The sequence below is a fragment of the Phocoena sinus genome, chromosome 6 (genome assembly GCF_008692025.1).
Source record: "Phocoena sinus isolate mPhoSin1 chromosome 6, mPhoSin1.pri, whole genome shotgun sequence".
Classification (NCBI taxonomy): domain Eukaryota; kingdom Metazoa; phylum Chordata; class Mammalia; order Artiodactyla; family Phocoenidae; genus Phocoena; species Phocoena sinus.
In genome coordinates, this window is record NC_045768.1 from 30,977,926 (window position 1) to 30,998,537 (window position 20,612).

The 20,612-nt window shown below is 41.8% G+C and overlaps 1 protein-coding gene across 3 annotated transcripts in view; it reads right to left on the reverse strand.

The window, feature by feature from the left end:
- Positions 1–3,312: 3,312 nt before the first annotated feature.
- Positions 3,313–20,612, reverse strand: part of PLPPR1 (phospholipid phosphatase related 1) — a 370,056-nt gene continuing 352,756 nt past the window's right edge. For 2 of the 3 annotated variants that reach the window (XM_032635155.1, XM_032635154.1), the window contains exons 5-8: positions 16,752–17,002; positions 13,220–13,396; positions 9,241–9,372; positions 3,313–4,412 (exon numbers count right to left, since the gene is read on the reverse strand). In XM_032635155.1, coding sequence (XP_032491046.1) covers positions 4,380–4,412; positions 9,241–9,372; positions 13,220–13,396; positions 16,752–17,002 — 593 coding nt within the window. In that variant the 3' untranslated portion in view covers positions 3,313–4,379. The remainder of the gene's footprint in view (positions 4,413–9,240; positions 9,373–13,219; positions 13,397–16,751; positions 17,003–20,612) is intronic. The other variant, XM_032635156.1, reaches the window with a different exon arrangement.

Sequence of the window (20,612 nt, forward strand, 5' to 3'; positions counted from 1 at the left end):
TAAACAGTATGTCAATTTATAGAGATGACCCAAAGAGAATGGAAAACTTTCTTTCATCGATTTCTTGCAACCCACAACCCGACCTGGGCCGGTGTTCAAAATTTATTAACCACCCTCCTCATTTCAGGAGCATGTAGAATGGTGCTGGGTAGAGCTGGGGAGGAGGCAGGTGAGCTTCATTCGGAAACCCCTGGCGGCCCGATACAGGCTGCTGCCAGCACAGCTGAACCAGCAATGCATCCTAACTGGGATGTGATGCTGGGGATAGGCCCAAACTTGGACATTATCGAGACTGCATTCTTGTAGGATTGTGAAGAGGGGGCCGAAACAAAGAAGCCTTAATGAAGCACAGGAGGGAATGCAGAAACGGAATGAGGAGCCTTCAGAATTTCTAAAGAGGATCTTTAAAGCCTATGGGCGTATACAGATACAGCCCCTGAAGCCCAGAGAATTTAAAGATGGTTAATATGACTTATTGGTCAGAGGGCCTCTAATACACAAAGGAAAATGCAGAAGGTGGAAGGGGCTTTAGGAAGGGGCTTTAGGAATGCCTATGTCTTAGCTTGCTGAAATTGCCTTTAAAACTTTTAATGGCAGGGACCATGTTTAGGGAAAAGGAACAATGGAGAATGAAACAACAGGCCACTCTGCTGGCGGCTGCCTTAACACAGAGAAGAGCTGGACCCCCACAAAGGACTCGGCAAAAGGTAGGGGGCCCCAGGCCCTAAACTTTCCCTGGAATGATACCCGATAGTGGGTGTCACTCTGGCTTTCTTTCAGTTCTTCATGTGTAAAACTCGTTTTTGCCCCAGGACGTTTGTACATGCTGCTCTCTTGGCTACTTTCTGTCTATTCATCTCCAACTCATTGTAATGTGTATGTCACTTTAAAGAAGACATAACACTTGCCCTATCTAAATTAGGTCTCCCTTCAAAGCCCTAAATGTTTTGTGGTCCTTCTTTTCTTCCACTTGACCCAAAATTCCATAAGGGTGAGAAGTAGGTCAATTCTGTTGCATATTCCCAGTTCTTGGCATGACTCTTGACACATAATAGATGCTCATTAAATACCTGTTGAATGATTGTATCACTCAGTCCTGGGATATTTGGACCAAGAACTAGGATGCAAGCAAGAGATTTGATGTACATTCCAAAATTCCCATGATAGTAGAAGAGATGACAGTAAATAACAGACAAGTTCTAGTACACATCTTGAGTTCAGCAGGGCAAGAATAGTGTAACAGACTTAAGGCAACCTCCTTACAACGAACTAGGGCAATCTGGTATTTGTGTCTGCCTCCAAGACACTTAAACACCCTCTAAGTTCTGGTAGTTGCATATAATAGGGAAGTCAAGGCAATTTATTGGAAACAAAAATGCTATTCCTGTCTCTTCTCTTTAAATCATACCAATAATGTCTGCTCCTCCTCCTGTATATGGGATTATGCCTGCTTGCATTTCTGATTCACTGGAGCTACATACAGTCCTTCTGTCTATTATAGTCTAATTAGAGAGAGCTCTAGAATTTACCAAGAGAGGCACCCACATCTTCATAACTGCTGAGTGCAGTTTCCTCACCCTTATTTCTGTATCTAAATACACTTATCTTTCATTTACCTTCAGGCCCCATGCAAATTCTTTTTATTTCCAAGTGAGTCACAGTCTCCTTCAGACAAATTAAGTGGAACCCTGGAACCTGTCTATTTGACAGACTTGGCTCTGTCAGATCCTATTCTGGGTGCAGAATCAAAGAACTGAAAGATGTCATAAATATCCTCAGGGGCTAACAGTCTCATGAGGTTGCTTATGTCCACACACTATATCAGCCTTTCTTTTGTTTCTTCCTGCTTCCCTCTCACAGTGAGTCAGACTTCTCAGGTTCCTCTGGGCTTTCTTTAAAAAGAGGAAGAAAAGCTCATTGCAGATTTCATCCTGAGGTGATAGTGACCACTCCTCCTACTTACACAGAGGGCTTTGTCCTGGGTAAAAGGCCCATGTGGGGGGTCTCTAGCCTTATGAAATGAATCTCAAATGGCAGGCTTCCAGGATCAATGTGAAGCCAGTGAAATGACTTGGGGCTAAATCAGGGGTAACACTAAGGTTGCCTTGTCATAATGGGAGGAATCGGACTGGCTCCGTGATCCCAGGGATGTGAGCCCAGAGATGGTCCTTAGTTCCAAGTGCCCCAGTGTCGTCTCCTGTGGACCATCCCTCACTGAAGTCATCAATAACATATCAAGGCCAGGAAACTGGAGTCTGTGGCCAGAGATCTCAGAACACTTCTAATTGGTTCTTCCAGATCGAAACCAGAGGAAAGAGGAGAAGGGTAACCCTCACTTGGTCAACTTATGTTCTTGGAAATGCCGTATCTGGTAGATATTTAGATGGTCTCCCATTGTGATAAGAGATGGGCAATGTAAAATCAATAGAGTCTGCCAGTAGTTTTCAGAATGTCTTATGAACAATGAAATTGAGCTCTCATTGCCGTTATTAAAAAATTATATATTTAGAAGATGAATCACTCTGAAGTTGGGCAACATTATACTTAGGTAGTTTATACAAGATTGGAAGCCTCAGAGCTTACAAATTATTCCTTCTCATAACTAGAATGCATCTTTCTCATGATGTGCTTTGGTCAGCTACACCATCTAATTATACCCTAATACCTAAGTAGGTAGATGACATTGAAAAACCTCTGAAAAGATGTGGACTTGGTTTGCAGACATTTTGGTGTAGTGGAAAGAATGGACTTTGGAGTTGGTCAGACCTGGATTCTAATATCAATGCTGACGTGTATAGCACCGCCTTGGGGTCATCACAGCTTCTCTGGGTTCCTTGATTATGGTTGTGACGTAGCATTGGGGATGAGTAGGGCTTTCAACACTTTCCCTTCTTGCCCACTTTCCCAACTTTTAGTCAGACTTCACTCAAAAGATGTGTGTGAGTGTATATACATGTAAGTGCAAATAAGTTTAGGCCTGAATGAGATGGGGGATGAGTTTTAGCAGAGGTAACTTTTCCTAAAAATGATTCTGACTTTTTACTGACACCTTAGAAGTATCTATGGGCAAGCTGAAGACAAAGGTGGCTTGCTAGGCATCCAGAATGTGCCTCCGAGTGTCTTAATTTCAAGAATTCTTTTGTCTAAACACACACTCCTTCATGAAAGGACATATCAGCCATGCCTCTATTAGGATTGATCCCATAGGCCTGGAACTGAGGAGGATAAACACTTATTGAGGTCATGTCATTGTGACTCTTCAAATACCTTTGCCCAGTGGATGAAGCTTCAAACAAAGGACACGAGCCAAGATACATTTTGTGATAACTTTTTTCTTTAGAAAAAAAATATGTACAAAAAAAGCTAAGAAGGACCAACGTGGAAGTGTCGAGAAAACATTCTGATAGATACAGACAAGGGAGCGCCCACTCTCAAGGAAGTTACACATTAGTTATTACCATGCTAGAAAAATGTGATGCAGTTAAAATTCTAGAACAATTAAAAGCCACAAAGTCAAGCTGTTGCTCTGGGGCTCTAGGTTGTAGATGCTCTGATACCCTTTCTGCAAAATAATACTGTGCAAACTGTAAAATATTCATTTTCATATAAAGTCCATACAATATGATCTAGAAAACTGAGTTGACAGGGGACGCTGGTACTGGCAGTGTTTCGGGAAAGAAGGCTGCAGTGTCACCTGCCAGCCCAAAGACATAATTGCAGAAAGATCTTGAATTTCTTAACCAGGAGAGGCCATTACCTAAGAATCATACCCAACAGTCCTCAAATCCAGGATTTCCTGCCATTGTTTATGTAACTTAGGTGATTTTATTAATATGTTACTTTAACTTAGAATGCAATCACATGTTAAGGAATCAGAAAAAGTTCTTTTTCAAAGCAATACTTCTTTCTACACAATTGATTTTGCAATTTACCATAAACCAACATTGTCTTCCCTGCAACTCAGAAGTTTTTTTAATTTTTAAATTCAAAAATTCTGGAGGAGGCAGCAACTGTGATAATAAAAGATTAAAGTGAATTATTTCATTTCAGTGTCTATAAAACTGAGAAAAGAAGGTTTGTGTACAAATATCACAAAACAACATCAACCATTGAATAAATGTGGTTCTTCGATGCACACCTGAAGAAGAAAATTTTGTTTAAAATTCTGGCATAAATATATTAAAGCTGACTAAAAAAAAAAAAAATCAGGGCAAGCTACATCACTTCCTCATACAAAAAATGTACAAAACATTAGCCTCTAACTAGATAAACATAATACTTGTCTTCACAGTTTGACATCAAGTAACTGTGTGCCTTGAAGTATCGAATTGGAGGGTGATTTAAAAAAAAAAAAAGCAGCTTGTGACACGTCAGCCGTTTCAGGTAACTTCGGTCATAGAGGCAGAGTGATTCTGTGAACACAAGCAGATAAAACCTTAGTTGACTCATGCACACATTCTCCCCAGAATATCCTCTTGCTTTCCTGTCTCAGGTTCATTCTGTTCCCACTCCCTGACATGCTCTTCCAAGGACCCTCGAATTGTTACCTCTTCTATTAAAACTTCCCTGATTTTCAACCCAAATAAGACCATGTCTTATATCATACTTAACTATATTCTATGAAACATTTGAAGATCTAAAAGTAACTTTAGCTTCATCCCACATCTTTTTTTAACATTGTGGCTTTAATTTTGAACAGTTCTAATCTTTGAAAAATTTCCATATGATATATTCCGAGTCATGAGTTCCAGAGCAATGAGTTTAATATTTTCGGATGCACAGGGGTTTTTGGTTTAAAGTATCTTTGAATTTCCAGAGAATGTGATCTAGATGCTTTTGAAGTTTCTTGATTTGCTTTATAGCCTTGCACGTGGTCTATTTTAAATGTTTTGTGTGTTTTGAGAAGGATTATGTATGTGCCTTAGATCAACTTTATTAATCATCTGTCTTTTACTATATTTCATTTGCTTATTACTGAGAGAAGTGTTAAAATCTATGATTGCAGCTTCGTCCACTTTTCCTTGTAGTTCCATTAATTTTTGTTTATATGGTTTGTTCATAATAGCCCTTATCTCTTTGGTTTTATATAACATATATAATCCCACCTTTTTTCAGGCCCAAGTCTTTCTCTTTTGTTTGAACTTAAAACTTCCAGTCTACGGGATTGGTAAATACCTTAAGAAATGGTGGCTTTAGATCTAATTCATTATGGGTTTCCAGATTCCTGTTTGTTTTTAGGACACTAGAGATGTATATTCTTGAGAGTTCAACTATGAATTTTAGAAACTGAATATTCCATATTTTTCAAGGTACTTTTATCTCCTATATTTGTGAAAATTGAGGTTTTTATATTTCTTGCCATAATGTGAAAAATTTGTTTTTACTTTTATAATATGCTTTCTTTTTTAAACTTTTGGTCAATAATTTGGTCATTTATATGTTTATAAGAGTCCATTTAAAAGTGGGTGGTAAAGATAAAGTAGTTTAACAGCCTAAGATAACTAACTGGGTGACTTTGGGCAGATTTCTTTAACTCTCTGAGTCTTTTCATTTTTCTATTTATAATTTGAAGTCTATAATATCACTAGTTCTAAATCAAGGGGTGGCGAGCATTAGAATTCCTCTGGAACTATTTTCTTATATGGCTTTGCACCCCAGAATGGTTGAATCAGAATCTTCTGGAGTAAGGTCATAGGCATCTGAGTCTTGAGAAAGATGGATCCTTCTTTTTTGTTAAAGAAAAAAATATCATCTCCCCCCTATATCGCCCCTCCCCCATCAGGAGACACGGGAGACTTTATACCACACACAGTGAGTTAACACACTGGCTCATCTCTCATTTCTCTGTTAGTATAAACTGTGTTCAGCAAAGACACAGTTGCTCAACGCTAAGCTTGATTACGCAGGTGAAAGTGGGTGTGAGGCCACAGGACGAGGATAGCTCAGAGCTGGTCTCTCTAGGATACAACAGCTCTGTTGCATCACAAAATAATGCTTTGGAAACTCGACCATTTTTGTTTCGTTTGGATTCTGTAATTTTTTACTTTCTGGTTTCTCTTTATTATTGGGGAAAGATTTTAGAAAATGTACCGTCTCAACCACAGAAGGCAAATACTCAAATTTGAGTTGGTCTTTTGGAGAGGAGGAAAGAACACTGCAGCTCTGGGGCTCCGTGTGGCAAAGGGGAAAGGATGTCTCTGGAAGAAGGGAAGGGAGGGTGAGGGCGTTCCCTCCCCAGCTGGACAGTCTTCTCCTTGAGGTGCTCTGAACAGCTGGATGGACTTCACATGTGAGAATGTGTGCTTTAAAGACAGGTTCATATCTTCTCTCAGATCCCCCTCCCGGGAAGATGGTTCTATCCCAGAAATTACAAAGGAGCAGCTTCTAGTAGAAGCCATGGCTGCTGCTGTTGCACAGGAAGCCCTCGCCCACAGGGGAAAACACAGGGCATATTTATTTTGGAAGAGGTGTAGCTCAGTGTAAACTCTGCCAGCCCTGTGCAGCTCAGCTCACACACACTGTCCCCTAGAGCGTGTTTCCATATTCAATGCTGAGAGTTGTAGATTTCAAAATGGAATTTTCCTTAAACGTCAGGCCATGTGGTGTACAAGAGCAAGCAGGGCCTTTTTTTTTTTTTAAGGGCCTTTGGAATTAGATGGGCCTGGGTCTTAATCTTGACTGGGTGACCTTCGGCATGTTACTTAAACTCTTTTTGCCTTACTTCATCTATAAAGTCGAATAATAATGCAAATTGCAGGATTATTGTAAGGACTGAATGTGAGGGCTTGCAATAAATGCTCATTTTCTCTTCTTGACCCACAAATAAAGGGTATATCCTCCTTACTACCCATGTGGAAAGCAGATGCTTCGTTACTTGAATATTGCACAACTAGTATGGAAGGCATCACTTAAGAGGCAATACTTTCCATCCGGCTTCCTGTAGCTTTATTTTGACTAGGCTGCAGAAGTCCTGTTCATCATTACTCATAAACTTCTATTTACCATGGAGTTTCAGATACTGACTAGAGCCCAGTTTTAGGTTCTCAGTTTTGACTAGAGGGTCTAGTTGGTTTTGGTTCTGGCTTGCATCTGTCCATCTATCACATATTTATTTCACCCCTAGTGAATGCCAGGAAATATAAAGAGTAAGAAAGACCTGGTTCATATACTTAATCTCTCAGTCCTTGTGGGAGGCAGATATGAGGGGATTACTGACATTAATTGTGAGGGGCAGTCACACCTGGGGCCCTGGGGTCTCTTTGACCCAAGCCTGGTATTCACAGAAGGCCTCAAATTGTGCCTAGATGAGGGGATATACATGGAAATAAAGATACATGGACAGATTTGAAAAGTTCAACAACTGCCTGTAGTGAATAATAAGCTAATACATATTTTTAAAGAATTTTTAAAATCTATATTGTGAATAGCAGGTTTTGAAATCAGGTTGGCACTTCATTTTTCAATGTAAGTAGAATCCCCCAAAACATGGCCTGGATGTCTCTTGGCCTGGTCAACTACTACTGGTCCTGAGGGAGAAGAGAGAATTCTGGAGAAGGCTTCAGACAGAAGGTGATGCTTGAGCAGTGCTGGGTAAAAGGATGGGGCAGAAACAGGGTGCTCTTTGACCAGGACATTCAGGGTAAAGTCGACAGCATTTACAAGGACAGACTGATATGTTTGTGGAACTTGGCAAACATCTCAGCTTGCTTTTCAAATTCACCTTTGTCATTAGTTGCTTCATCTCAAAAAATAGAGGGAACCACTCTGACCTCACCAGGTACAAGAACATAATCAGGGAAGAAAAACTAGGGAGAGTCTATTTCACCATTTCATTACAAGGTTTTATTATTTAGCTAATTCGTCATTCAACCTGCATTAACTGGCTACATATAAATAAATCAGTAGTAAAATTTTCACTGTTATTTCTAATTGGACCAAGTCAAAAATTTCACCTTAATACAGGTGAAGGGAAAACGAACAAAATACTTGGCACTGGGTTTAATGGAGAGCCCTAAATATTTTTCCCAAGGTGGAAATAGCTTTTTTTTTTCTGGTTCATTAATAAAATTAGACTTCATTAAATGTGAAAAGAAGTAGGATAGTTTCTCAGATGTCTGATAGTTACTCTTTAAATAGTGAAATATTTTATACTGTATTGATAGGAAGTACATGATAATTCCAGTGGGAGGAGATTTGCTTCTCTTGCACTCTGTAAAAATGATTTAGTAAGGAAATGCCAAATACAACAAGATTTCGAGATAGACTATTACAGAAAATAAACACTTTAGCAGGACTCAGCTACATGACAAACGTGTCATGATATAAAAACCCTGTTTTATTATTAGTTATCCCCATTCTGTCTGCTTAAAGAGCTACTCACGCCAGTTTTCCCACTTGCTGGCTATGTGGCTTGGGGAAGAAATTTACTGTTGCTATTTTCATATTCCTCTCGATCTGTGAAATGGGAATTATACTGATTTAGTAAGTTTTTGTTCAAATAAAAATATATTTGTAAAGCACCTAGCAACTGTCTCAGGCAAAAGTCAGTGCTTTATACCATGTTTCAGGGCTCATTTCAGGTGGCAAGTCTTCTCCGTGGCTTTCCCTGCCTTAGAATAAATTTCTTCTTCATCTGTGTTCACAAAGTGCTTCGTGTATCTGATTCAGCATGCCATGTTATGATTACTGATTTACATACACCTTTCCTGATCATCTGTGAGTTCCTTGAGCACAGGACTCTGTGGCTAGTTATTCATCTCTGGCATGAAGCAAGGTCCTGGTGTAAATAAGTGATCAGTTAGTACTGTTGCATTGAATTTCTGACGGTCATCAAAACAGATCCAAAAGGATACTTAGTTACCTTTCTTAATGTGCTGCCACACATTAACAAAGCATTTCTTTCCAAATGTTGTTCTAGTTACTAAATCAAACTGGCCTCCCACAAGGGTTGGTGTAAATTTCACAAGTGTGTTACTACATTGGAGGTCAAGGTATCCTGAAGCAGTTGGGGTTTAAGTTAGACATGACTAAGAACTTCCTGAGGAAGGGCCAAGCCCTGGAAGGAATACAGGATTAACTGAGGGAAGCTGTGAAGTTCTTGAGGGCCTTCATGTCAGATTTTTATTGTTGCTGGGTGGATTCAGTTATGTCCTGTTTTCAGTAGAGAAATGGATTAGTTGACCTCCAAGATAACAGGCCTGGAGCCTCCGGGTTTGGTTTGCTAAAACCACTTTACTGTACCTGTGCACTTAAGGTTTCCAGAGGGCTTTCTATCCTTGGGAAAGCCATTAGGGGTACTCCACGGGGGTCCTCGGGTTTGGGTTTGGAAGGAGATCCTTGTGTTCCTTTAAAGTTATGGACCACACACATTCCCTGCAGGATGAGGGGAAAAAAGATTGGGGTCAGACTGCGGCTGTCAATGCCTGGCCATCTCTGCGGGTGGCAGGCCTTCCCCCTTAGAATGTCGTTGCATAGTGACTTGTGAGCCAGGGGGTAGGGACCATGGAAAGACCTGGGGCATGGTTCAGGCTGTCTGCTGCTGAGCACATTCTAGGTGCTGAGGAAGCATCTGTTTGATCACCAGATGGCCAGGGGTGCTCAGTCTACCCCCACTGAGCTTGTTTCCTCACCTGTAAAAATGGGAATAATACCTACCTCATAGATTTACAACAATTAAAAGACACGATGAATGTAAAGCACCTCATAATAACAGCTAACATTTACTGAGGGCCACTTATGTGTCTGGTACTGTCCTGAGGGTTTACCTTATTTCATCTAATCCACTCAGCAATCTTAGAAGGGAGGTACTATTATCCTCTCCAACTTAGATAAGGAGGCACAGAGAATTTAGGTAACTTGCCCAAGGTTACACAGATTTAAACTCCATAGCCTCTAAATCACACCACCGCTATAGGATTTTGCCTCTTAACAAGTGCCAAACATACAGCAAAAATGCAATGTTAGCTAGTCTTTAACTCTTACCTAAGATGATTACCCTTAAGTTACTTAGCAAAGTCACATCATTTATTAGTGGCACTTTTATTGCTTCCATTAAAACTCCCTCTCTAAATTACTACCCACTTGTCTTTATTTCCTACTGAGGCCGCTTCATAACTGAGTCTGTTCTAACCATCTTCTGTCTCTTTCCATACTCTCTTCCATTGTTCTGCATCGTGTTTTCTATATCCAGTGCCTCTGAATCTTTCCTGTAGCTCCTCAAATCCCACAGAACATTCACATGAATATTCTCTACCTGGTTCTCCTCTACCTTACTCTCCAGCTCTGCTTAAACTTCCCCCACTCAGGAAACGGGAGAAGTGGAGGGTGTAGGAGCTCTGGGGTTGGAGAGAGCAGGTCAGATTCCTGGCTTACTGGCTGGGTGGCCATTGGGCAAGTTACTTATCTGCGAGCCTCACTTTCCTCTTTTATAAAATGAGGATAAGAATACTGTTAGGGCAAGATAAACAAAACAAACACAGAACTGATTGGTGGTTACCAGAGGGGAAGGGGGGTGGGGGGAGGGCAAAATAGGTTAAGGGGGTCAATTATATGGTGGCAGATGAAAAGTAGACTTTTGGGGGCGAACATCTGTATACAGACGTCAAATTATAATGTACACATGAAACATACATTATAAACCAAAGTTACCTCAGTAAAAAACATTGTTAGGGTTGTCCTGGGAGCACATGATTTGGTGTATATAAAGTGTAGGGCATGTAGTAATTGTTCAACTAACTTCCTTCCCCTTCCCCCAATTTCATCTTCATAAGAAACACAAAACCATAACACAGGCCACGAATATGCTTCTGTTCAGACTCCCCTTTTTCGGCCTCCTCCAAGTCTCTGCTTTAGAACGCTTCCATCCTCTTCTACAAGGTCTGCTTCTCCCATTTCCCAGCTTGGCGAGTGTATACGTGAGGTGTGTACATGCAGATACAGTGGGGGACAGTGTGGCCTGCCTCCTACCAGACCCGTTCAACAGCAGGTATGGGTCTTACATAAAGATCATTTGTGGAAAACAAATTTTGACATTCATCATCAATTGGGAAGGCAATACAAGACTTAACAGTAACCAAGTGGTAGGAAAGAGGCTGCAAGTTACTGAGAGGACACAAGTTTAATGTTAAAGCAGAATTTGAGTATGGGGCCTCGGCAAACACAAAGTTTTTGGATTTCATCCCATAAAGACCCCATGAAATTGCTTGGAACAGTCAGTACCGCTTTTTCTCTTTAGCTGGGGTTGAGCTGGATCCAGGACTGATGGGGACAGCAAAAGTGTTCCTTTGGAGTTCCAGCCTTCACTTATGTACTATTGATCTCTGTTTGTAAAATCCTCTCTTCTCTTGAAGTCACCTGTATTCTCTCCCCCTTTTAAAAAGCACCCTCAGGGAAATATCTTCTGAGAGCTCAACATCTCAGGATCGTCTCAGCACCACTTTTCCTGCTGCTTCACCCAGAGAATTTGCATTTAAGTCCCTCATCTTTTACTTTAGAAAGAAAGACTGGATCCATTAAAAATAATTTTGAATTCAAATGGAGCTTGCCAGTTAATGTTCTGAGTAAATGCGAGCATTTTCTGTGTGTATCTGAGCAGGTAAAAATATTGGGAAACTCTGAGTTAGAGGTTGGGAGAGGCATATGTGCATTTTGTATGTTGGGGAGGACATACATACAGAATCCCCATGTGGAAGGGGTAGGACAAGAGGAAGTTAGGTCATAGGCCTGTGAAATCTATCTGCGTGTGATGTTAGTCTTAACGGGTGCCTTGGACCAGAAAGGACAGAAGGGGAGGAAGGACATCCAGGCTGTGATGGCTTCTGGGAGGCCTGCTGAATGTTATTACGAGATTGATTTCATGCACAACATCTGCAGGCCTAGTGATTTACTGTAAATCCTTCTGGGTGTGTTTTATTCTATTTTATAAGTTTATTTTATTTATTTTTGGCTGCATTGGGTCTCCGTTGCTGTGCACGGGCTTTCTCTACTTGCAGCGAGTGGGGGGCTACTCTTCATTGCGGTGCGGGGCTTCTCATCGTGGTGGCTTCTCTTGTTGCGGAGCACGGGCTCTAGACACGCGGGCTCAGTAGTTGTGGCATGCGGGCTCAGTAGTTGTGGCTTGTGGGCTCTAGAGCACAGGCTCAGTAGTTGTGGCACACGGGCTTAGTTGCCCCACAGCATGTGGGATCTTCCCGGACCAGGGCTCGAACCCGTGTCCCTTACATAGGCAGGCCGATTCTTAAACACTGCGCCACCAGGGAAATCCCTTCTGGGTATATTTTAAATCCTTGAAGATAATTTTTAAAACTGAACCTCTATGGTATGCCCATGCAATGGAGTACTACACAGGAAGAAAAAGGAATTACTGATAACATGCTTACAACATGGATAAATCTCAAAATAATTATGCAGGGTAAAGGATGCCAGGATAAAAAATACATACTGTATGATTCCATTAATATTAAATCTTAGGGTAATCTAATATAGAAGATCAGTGGTTGCTTAGGAATGAAGGGAAAGGAAGGGTGGGAGAGAAGGATGTATCTGTAGGTCAAAACTGGTCAAATTATACACTTTCTATGCCATTTATTGTATGCCTATCATACCTCAAATCTGTAAAAATTTAAAAAAGCAATAAAAGTTAACCAGAACCCTTCTCCAGGAAGTATTATGTCGTTGAGAGGCCACTTACAGTGGAAATAAGATGCCTAAGAGGCATGTTCAGATAAGAGTCCCCCTAAAAAGTCTGGGTGTGGTTAGCTGAGGGTTTTCATATTTCTGAGTGGGATATGCAAGTCTGGGCCAGAGTGGAGTTTCTTGAAATGCTGGAGAAGGAGCTGCCTGCTTGCATCAATATTTCGTTCTCTGTTCTTCCCCCAAGCAACACTTAGCTTATGCTCCCAGTACGTCCTGAACAAGTATTTAGAGAATCATGGTTTGAAGGTATGCTAAATTGCTTCTGCCCAGCCCCAAGGCCAGGGTTGAGGCAAGTGGAGCAAGCCGTCCTTCCTGAAGCCATCCTACTCCTGACGCACAGGGGGAATATGCAGTCATACTTCTGAAAGAAAGGGCACAGGGTACTTGGCGAGTAACTGCAACTCACAAGTTTGGGGCCAGAGGACCTTGGACTTAGACTGGAGTCTGGGGAGCCTGACTTGCCAGGATCCTGGGCAGCCCTTCAGAGGGCACCAGCGGGGAAAAAAGTAGAGGGAAGCTGACCTACCAGAAACAGGGCTACAGCAGTGCCCAGGATGAAGCCCGCGATCACATCGGAGCAGTGGTTCCGATACTCGGAGACCCGGTTGAGGCCCATCAGGAAGGCTGTGCAGAGGGTCCCGAGGCACAGCACCGGCTTGGCCAGTCGACTGCTTTTCGTCTTGATTGTGCTTGTGATGTACATCTAGATTAGGACAGAGACCAGGGAGTGACTGGCAGCCTCTGCATACGGTGTATATACACACATGCATGGACATACACCACACACAAACGGGCCTGCACCAAAGCAAGAACGATGAATGAATGTACATGGGTCTCGGTGCTTTGTATTCTGGTGGGCGTGGGAACAGAAATTACAGTGACATGAATGACTGCATAATAATCAGGTTCAGAGCATGCAGTTTTTATGCAACAAACTAAAGAATCACTTGGGGTATTAGGAAACCCAGATAAGAATCTCAGATGCCAAATAAATCTTCTATGAGAATTAATTTTATGGAGAAGACCAGGTAGGTGAGTGGCAATACATTTCACTTTTTGTGTCCCCCATAATCTTAGCGGATTCTTCACACTTTCAATGAACATAAAAGCATTAGTTAATTGACTGAATTAGAACTTCCAAACCAGTGTGTCACATAAATACGTTTCAGTTGTGCTGGGAAGTTGATTCACACAATCCTTGTGATAGCTGGATCAGCCCTATCCATTCATTTACTCCAGCATGTTTTAAAATAAAATTTTCTATGTGGGCCACGACATATAAAAAGTTGGGAAGTCCTGATGTAAGTAAAGGATGATGCAACTTATGACATGTGAGTTGTAGGTTGTTCTTATTCCATTGTGAGGAGCTGGGTAAGACTCCTAAGTATTTCATAGGCTCAGTTACCAAATGTGTCCCTTGTGGCTTAGAGTTAGGAAGATGTGCCTCTTTCAAACAAGTAAATACTTTGTTACACAACCTTTGGTGGTGGTTACAAGAAACCACTAGAGGGCGTAATTGATCTATCATCGCTTCTTAGCAAGTGTGCTAAGTGAGTTTGCAACCCAGAAAAATAGTACGCCAATACTTAAATTACAATCTATGGTGTGCTTGTATGGCCTGAGCACATGTAAGTTCACACAGATGCATTTTAAAGTATTACGGTGGAAACTTAATTCCCTAGAATGATCCTTCAGTGCTGGTGTGAATACAGGAAGATGGGATTTTCTCTGTTACATGTAATAAAACTGTGGTTAGATCAGAGTTACATAAATTAGAGCATATCATTACACCATTCTGAGGCTGTGTAGGAAATGTCACTTAACATCTATACTAGATATATTTAAATTTAGTTTTTTATGCTTCTATATTGTTTTTTAATTAAAGCCTTTATAAATCTTTCCTATAAGATTACAAACTTTTTTTTTTTTTTTTTTTTGTGGTACGCGGGCCTCTCACTGTTGTGGCCTCTCCCGTTGCGGAGCACAGGCTCCGGACGCGCAGGCTCAGCGGCCATGGCTCACGGGCCTAGCCGCTCCGCGGCATGTGGGATCTTCCCGGACCGGGGCACGAACCCGTGTCCCCTGCATCGGCAGGCGGACTCTCAACCACTGCACCACCAGGGAAGCCCAAAATTACAAGCTATTAATAACATGGGCCTGTGGTTAGTTAGTATTCTTCACAGCATTAACTAGTACTTAGGAAGTCCTTGTTGAGTAATTTCTGAAAGCACACATAATAGGGGCTCGGAAAAATGTTTACACAATTGGAATCTTGTATCAGGGTTTCTGATTATAGTCTGTGGGGCATGATTTGAATTGGATTATATCTGAATCCTTGAAAACGTGCTATATAAGCATCTATTCTGAGTAAGATAACTTCTTTCTTCCCAAGAGAAATTTATATCTCACTTGACGAGACAGTATTTTTTGATGAGTAACAGATTTATTTTTATAATGGTGTTGTAAAAATTGATCTCATACAACAATGACTTGAGTTTGATAAAAATACAGAAAAAGGTGCAAGAGTACCTTGCTTCATATAACCTAGGTCCTAGATAATCTAAGATACAAAGCGATTATTTTGAAAACTGGAAACTATGCCAAATGCCTGAAAAGACTTTGTTTAAAAAATACCTGGTGTAGATTTTTTTGGGGGGTGGGCAGTAAAGCCAAGAAACCTCACTGAGCTAAACTGGTCTGTTTGTAAATCAGACTTCTGTATTATTTATGTTCATGTTTCCTTAATATGGGGGTAGCTGAAATCACTTTTGATATGTATTCATTAAAGAGTAGATCTAAAAGAAATAATTAGACTTATTTTGGAAAATTGATCCTACAGATGTTATCCTATAAATTGGACAAAAAAGTGCCATTGTTTTAAAGAGAATATTCAGCAATTTCTTTCAAACTCTACTAAGTGGACCAGACCTGTAGTCAGTCACCTTTACTCCACCCTGAATGTACGTATTTGGGGCGATGGCATGGACACACTTCCATCAGAAGCAGACTCAGTAGGGAGTGCAGTGACTGTCGTTGAATGAGAGGGAACATGCTCCCTGGGGGTGGGGCGAGGGCACACCCAGAGTCTCTGGGAAGACTGCGTAGTTTGAAAAGGGGTCTTTCCTCTGCCTCCTCCTACCTCACCTTTCACTGAGAATCACTAGACTAGTCACACCCTGAATATAAAATAAGTTGAAGGAAAAGGGGTGTTTTCAGCAATAGTCACTCATCCACAGGTAAATACACATGATATCCAGGAGTGGAACCTTTGCACTGATCCCTCTACTTCTGTACGCTTGGTTCTAAGGAAACAGAGGTCAGAAAAAGGTGAAGCGAAGTCATTTCCAAAGTGGATGCAATTAAAGAGCAGGAAAAAAAGATGGACACCATCATTTGTTTTATTTTAAGATGTGGGACACACTTTGGGCTTTCTCTGTGATGAGAGCAGAAAGTTCAGAATATTATACCCCAGTGGGGGCAGTCAAAACTTGTATGACCTAGGGAACAGTGAGAAGTAAACTTGTGGGTGTTGGGGGTCTTTTAGGATCACCCATCTGTCCTGGCAAAGTGATGAAGAGTATTAGGAGGAGCAGAGGAAAGCCATGTCTTTATCCGGGTTTGCCGCACTGCCCGGGCAGGCGTTCACACGAGGCACACACCTGCAAATTTGTAGACAAGTGTGAGAAATGTGTGCTGTTCTAGAAAAAAACAAAGCTTTGGCAAAGAGTGCTGTTCTGGGCAGTGAAAGAACCCTATACCTGGTGCCAGGAGCCTGGGCCTCTGCTCTGACTCTGTGTTCTTAGCTATTCTCTGGGCCTCAGTCTCTGCATCTGTAAAATGGGAGGATGTGATTAAGTGATTATCAACAGTCTTGCCAGAATTAACATCCTCTGGCAGGTCTTAAATTGGGATGTTGAGGGTGGGGGCAACAGCATGATATAATAAAGGAGAAACATATTGTAACATGACTTTAAAAGTCACCAGAAGTAATGAAAGAATGCGGGGGAGGGTGGCGGAGAGACCCATCACAGCCAAAACTCCACATGGGTCATACTCACCGTGGCGTATAAGGCGGAGTAAATGCTCAGAGCAGCATGTTTGGAGGGAAAGGACCTCCTAGCCTTCTCTATCACTTCCAGGTCCCCAGTACAGATGTTCCCGTTGTTGATGAACTGGTGGTGAGCCCGGCAGTCTGTGCTGGTGTAGTTGGGCTTGCACACTGTCAGGAAGTACGGCGTCAGGTGCCCCGTGACCACTTGTCCGGCGTTTACAAAAATATCAGTAGCAAAAAGTCCAAAAGCAAATACCCCTATGAAGAGATTTAAAATAATTAGGAAAGGTGACATACCCCATCGATTGGTTTTGTCCCTGAGAGAAAAACGGCGGTGAGAGTCCATGACAACCTATCAGAAAGGTTCTCCCCAGAGTCAAATTGTCCCCTCACCTTTATCTTTCCAGGGAGTGGTGCCTGCTTCCCAAACCACTGTTTCTTCCAAATTGGTGCAGTCACGCTGCTGTTAGCATTTCATTATTTTGTATAAGTAAATTAGAAGCAGCATGTGCTAATGGAAAGAATTTGAATTTTGGAGTCATGTAGAGCTGGGCTCCAGACCCACCTTTGGTGACTCGTTCACAGTGTACATTGTTGACCTTCTCTGAACCTTGGTACCCTTATCACAAAGTGGTTGGGGGGAGTGATACCTCAGAAAGGAGTTGGAAAGATGAAATAAAATATGTGCAAAACACCTGCTGCGTGCCTGGCATTAAGTAGTTACTCAACATTAGTTCTCTTTCCTTCTATAGAAAATATCTTCCCCCTGGTCCTTTTGGAAATGCAGATACTCCTTGGAGGAGTTATCATGGCAGGTGAGAGAATGAGGTTGTTAGAGAGTCATCCCTAAAAGAGGGAGAAGGATCACTCTAGAAACCTTGATTGAATTGGATGTTTCATTTGACGTTGGAAACAGAAAAGGAGGAGGAAGAGTGTTAAAGATGAATGTTGTTGACTGTATCAAATTACCACAGAGTGGCTTAAACCAACACAAATGTATTGTTTTACAGTTCCAGAGGTCAGAAGTCCAAAATAGGTTTCACTGGGCTAAAATCAAAGTGTTGGCAGAACCGTGTTCTTTCTGGAAGCTCCAGAGTAGAACTCATTCCTTGCTTTTTCCAGCTTCTTGCCTTCATTTCTTGACATGTGCCCCCGCTCTCCACCTGCCTCCCCGGCAATCATATCATACGGCAATCGTATCATACGAGCTCTGCTTCCATTGTCACGTTTCTTTCTGTGACTCACTCTCTTGCTTCTCTCTTATAAGGTTACATTGTCTACCTGAATAATCCAGGACAATCTCAAAATCCTTAATCTAATCACACATAGAAATTCCTTTTTGTCATGTAAAGTAATATATCCACAGTTTCTAGGGGTTAGGACATAGACATTTCGGAGCGAGGAAGGCGTTATTTTACCCACCATGCTGACTTGGCCTGCTTGGCCAAGAACCCCGTGGGTAGGCTATATTTCCTGGATTTTATCTGTTCTCTGGTAAATTCCACAGGAATATAGGATTACCCCCAACAAGCTTGAACATGAATAAGCAGAATTCCCTATAGGAAGTTTCACTGTGGATCTTTCAAAGCCTATACATACATCTATAGATTACCTGTGGACTGTTTTCTGTTAAATATATCAAGAGCAGCTGTGCAGAGCCAAGGTACATACAAGTCATCTGAAGAGATAAAGAAGACTTTTCAAGTGCGACTCAATTATGGGAGAAGTTGGCAAGTGTGAGAGGCAGCGTTAACCCTTGTAAATGTCAAGGATCTGCTATATTTTCAATTAAATTTCTATCCAATTTTGACTTCCATATTCAATGTCTTGAATCTGCAAATTGTGCTGACTTCAGCGCCTAAAAGTCAATCCATTAGAGCAGAAGCAAAGACAAGTTTGGCTGAAACCTTCATCCGGTTTCAATTTTGACCTGTACTGATTGTTATAATTTTCTTTTTTGTGGCTTTGCCAGTATGTGCTTTATCAGAATGAGAACTGGCTCTTTTAATACCTTCAGCCGGCTCACACTCATAGCATCTGACCTCTGAGAGTAGGCATTCACTGATCATTCGTGGTAATTTTCACCCACAGGTTCTGGAAGTCTGGTTAGAAATTTTTTTACATCTTCAAGCAAGATTCTCAAAGACCAGGTCCCTGGCTTTTTCAAGGGGCAGTAAGTCTGTCTAGACATACTTTTCCAGGAAACTAGGGTAACATGTGATTTGAAAAGGGAAAAGTGACAGCATCTTCCTCTGGGATTTTATTTGTCAGAATGCTTCCAATCAGGGCAAATTCTTTCTGAGATAGAGGATTTCTAGGCTCCTTGGATAGGTGTCTGAAGTGCCAAGTCCATGGTCACAGTGAATCTGTGACAGGCAAGTTTCCACTTTGCTGCCATGTGATATTATTGCTGAAAGTTGCTTTCCCCTCTTCTCTTTGCCTCTCCTGGATTTTGTCTGCTTCTCCTGACGGCTTAACAAGCATTTGCTTTCCAAACATTTCATTCTGGTGTATTTGATGTACCTTCAGAAGGGCAGTCCCAGGGATTCCACTTGCCTGGCATGGGCCATGCCAACAAAGTGCAGTGGAAGCGGCAGCGGTGATTCACAGACAATGTCAGATCATACGGGGCTTTTGTAAGAAATTCCAGCTATTCCTCTGTTAATCCTGAGCTCCTTGTGTGTCTGTTACAAGCCTCAGAAGCCAAACAGAGCTGCTTTCGTCCTCAGAGTCAGATAGAACACTGTTTATGGTCTCCTGTACTGCAATATATGATTTGAAGGAGATGCTTTTAAAGTGTCTATATATCCTACCTTGGTGTCTAAAATTCTTTGAGATAATCTTTTTGAAATTTTAACAGATACATTTTTCATTCCTATAACCCTCCCTAGCTGGTTCTACTTATCTTATGGCTCTGCTCCCAACGGTGTTCCTTGTTTCAGGGGAGCTGATCACATTTCGGAATGGATTTATAGCAGACACAAAGTCTAAAAGTAAAGCTCTTTTGGCTTGCCAGAGCTATGTGCTTGAGACACGTACTGCTGTTTTTGTTTGGAATTCTGAAAAGACTCGGACAGGAAAACCAAGAGCCATGGTCTATAGGATAAGACCATTGAGTTTCTAAAATAAACCCTAGAATGGGGAAGATGAGGCTGAGGGTGTCTCCCAAGGAGACAGAACCCTGCCTGGTCTGGTTGTGAAGGAGTGAAGGGGCATCCCATGCTCCTTACCTCATGCTGGCTGTCAAACCCCAGGGGCAGGGCAATAGAAACCTCCAGAATGATTTTTGGAAATCAAGTTGAAGCATGTCCTGTGCCTCCCAGGGATGTAGCTCAGGAGCCCTGGACAACTTTTAGAGAAGTTCCACATCCAGCACAGTATCAGAACTACAGGAGCCTGCACTGGCAATGTTGGAGGGAGGATCAAATTGTTTGAGCCCTAGGGTTCCTCCCAAGACCCATACATGCTGGCATGGAATGGGTTAACCACCTGTGAATTCCCACATCCCTAAGGGGTGAATGGCATTGGAATGCTGAGAGGACCAGGAGGCTAGAAAAAATGTGGCATTAGGACAGAGACTGGCATCTGGTGATGGTGTTGTCTGCAGTCCCTGTTTTGATGATACAGATCGCTAAGGTAACCTGAGCGTGCCTCTTCTTTGTGGCCTCAAAGGATCTGACACCCATCAGGCAAGTCAAAGGATGAAGAAAGAGGAAGATGAAAGTGGTTTTTTTTTTTTTAGAAAACAGTCCTTTTTCCCCCTTCTGAGGGTTTTACCAGGATCCCTCTGATCTCAGACAGGACGTCTTTGGACAAATTAGGATCTTTGATCACTAGTAAATTATGATATGTAGGTGAAACTCTGTGA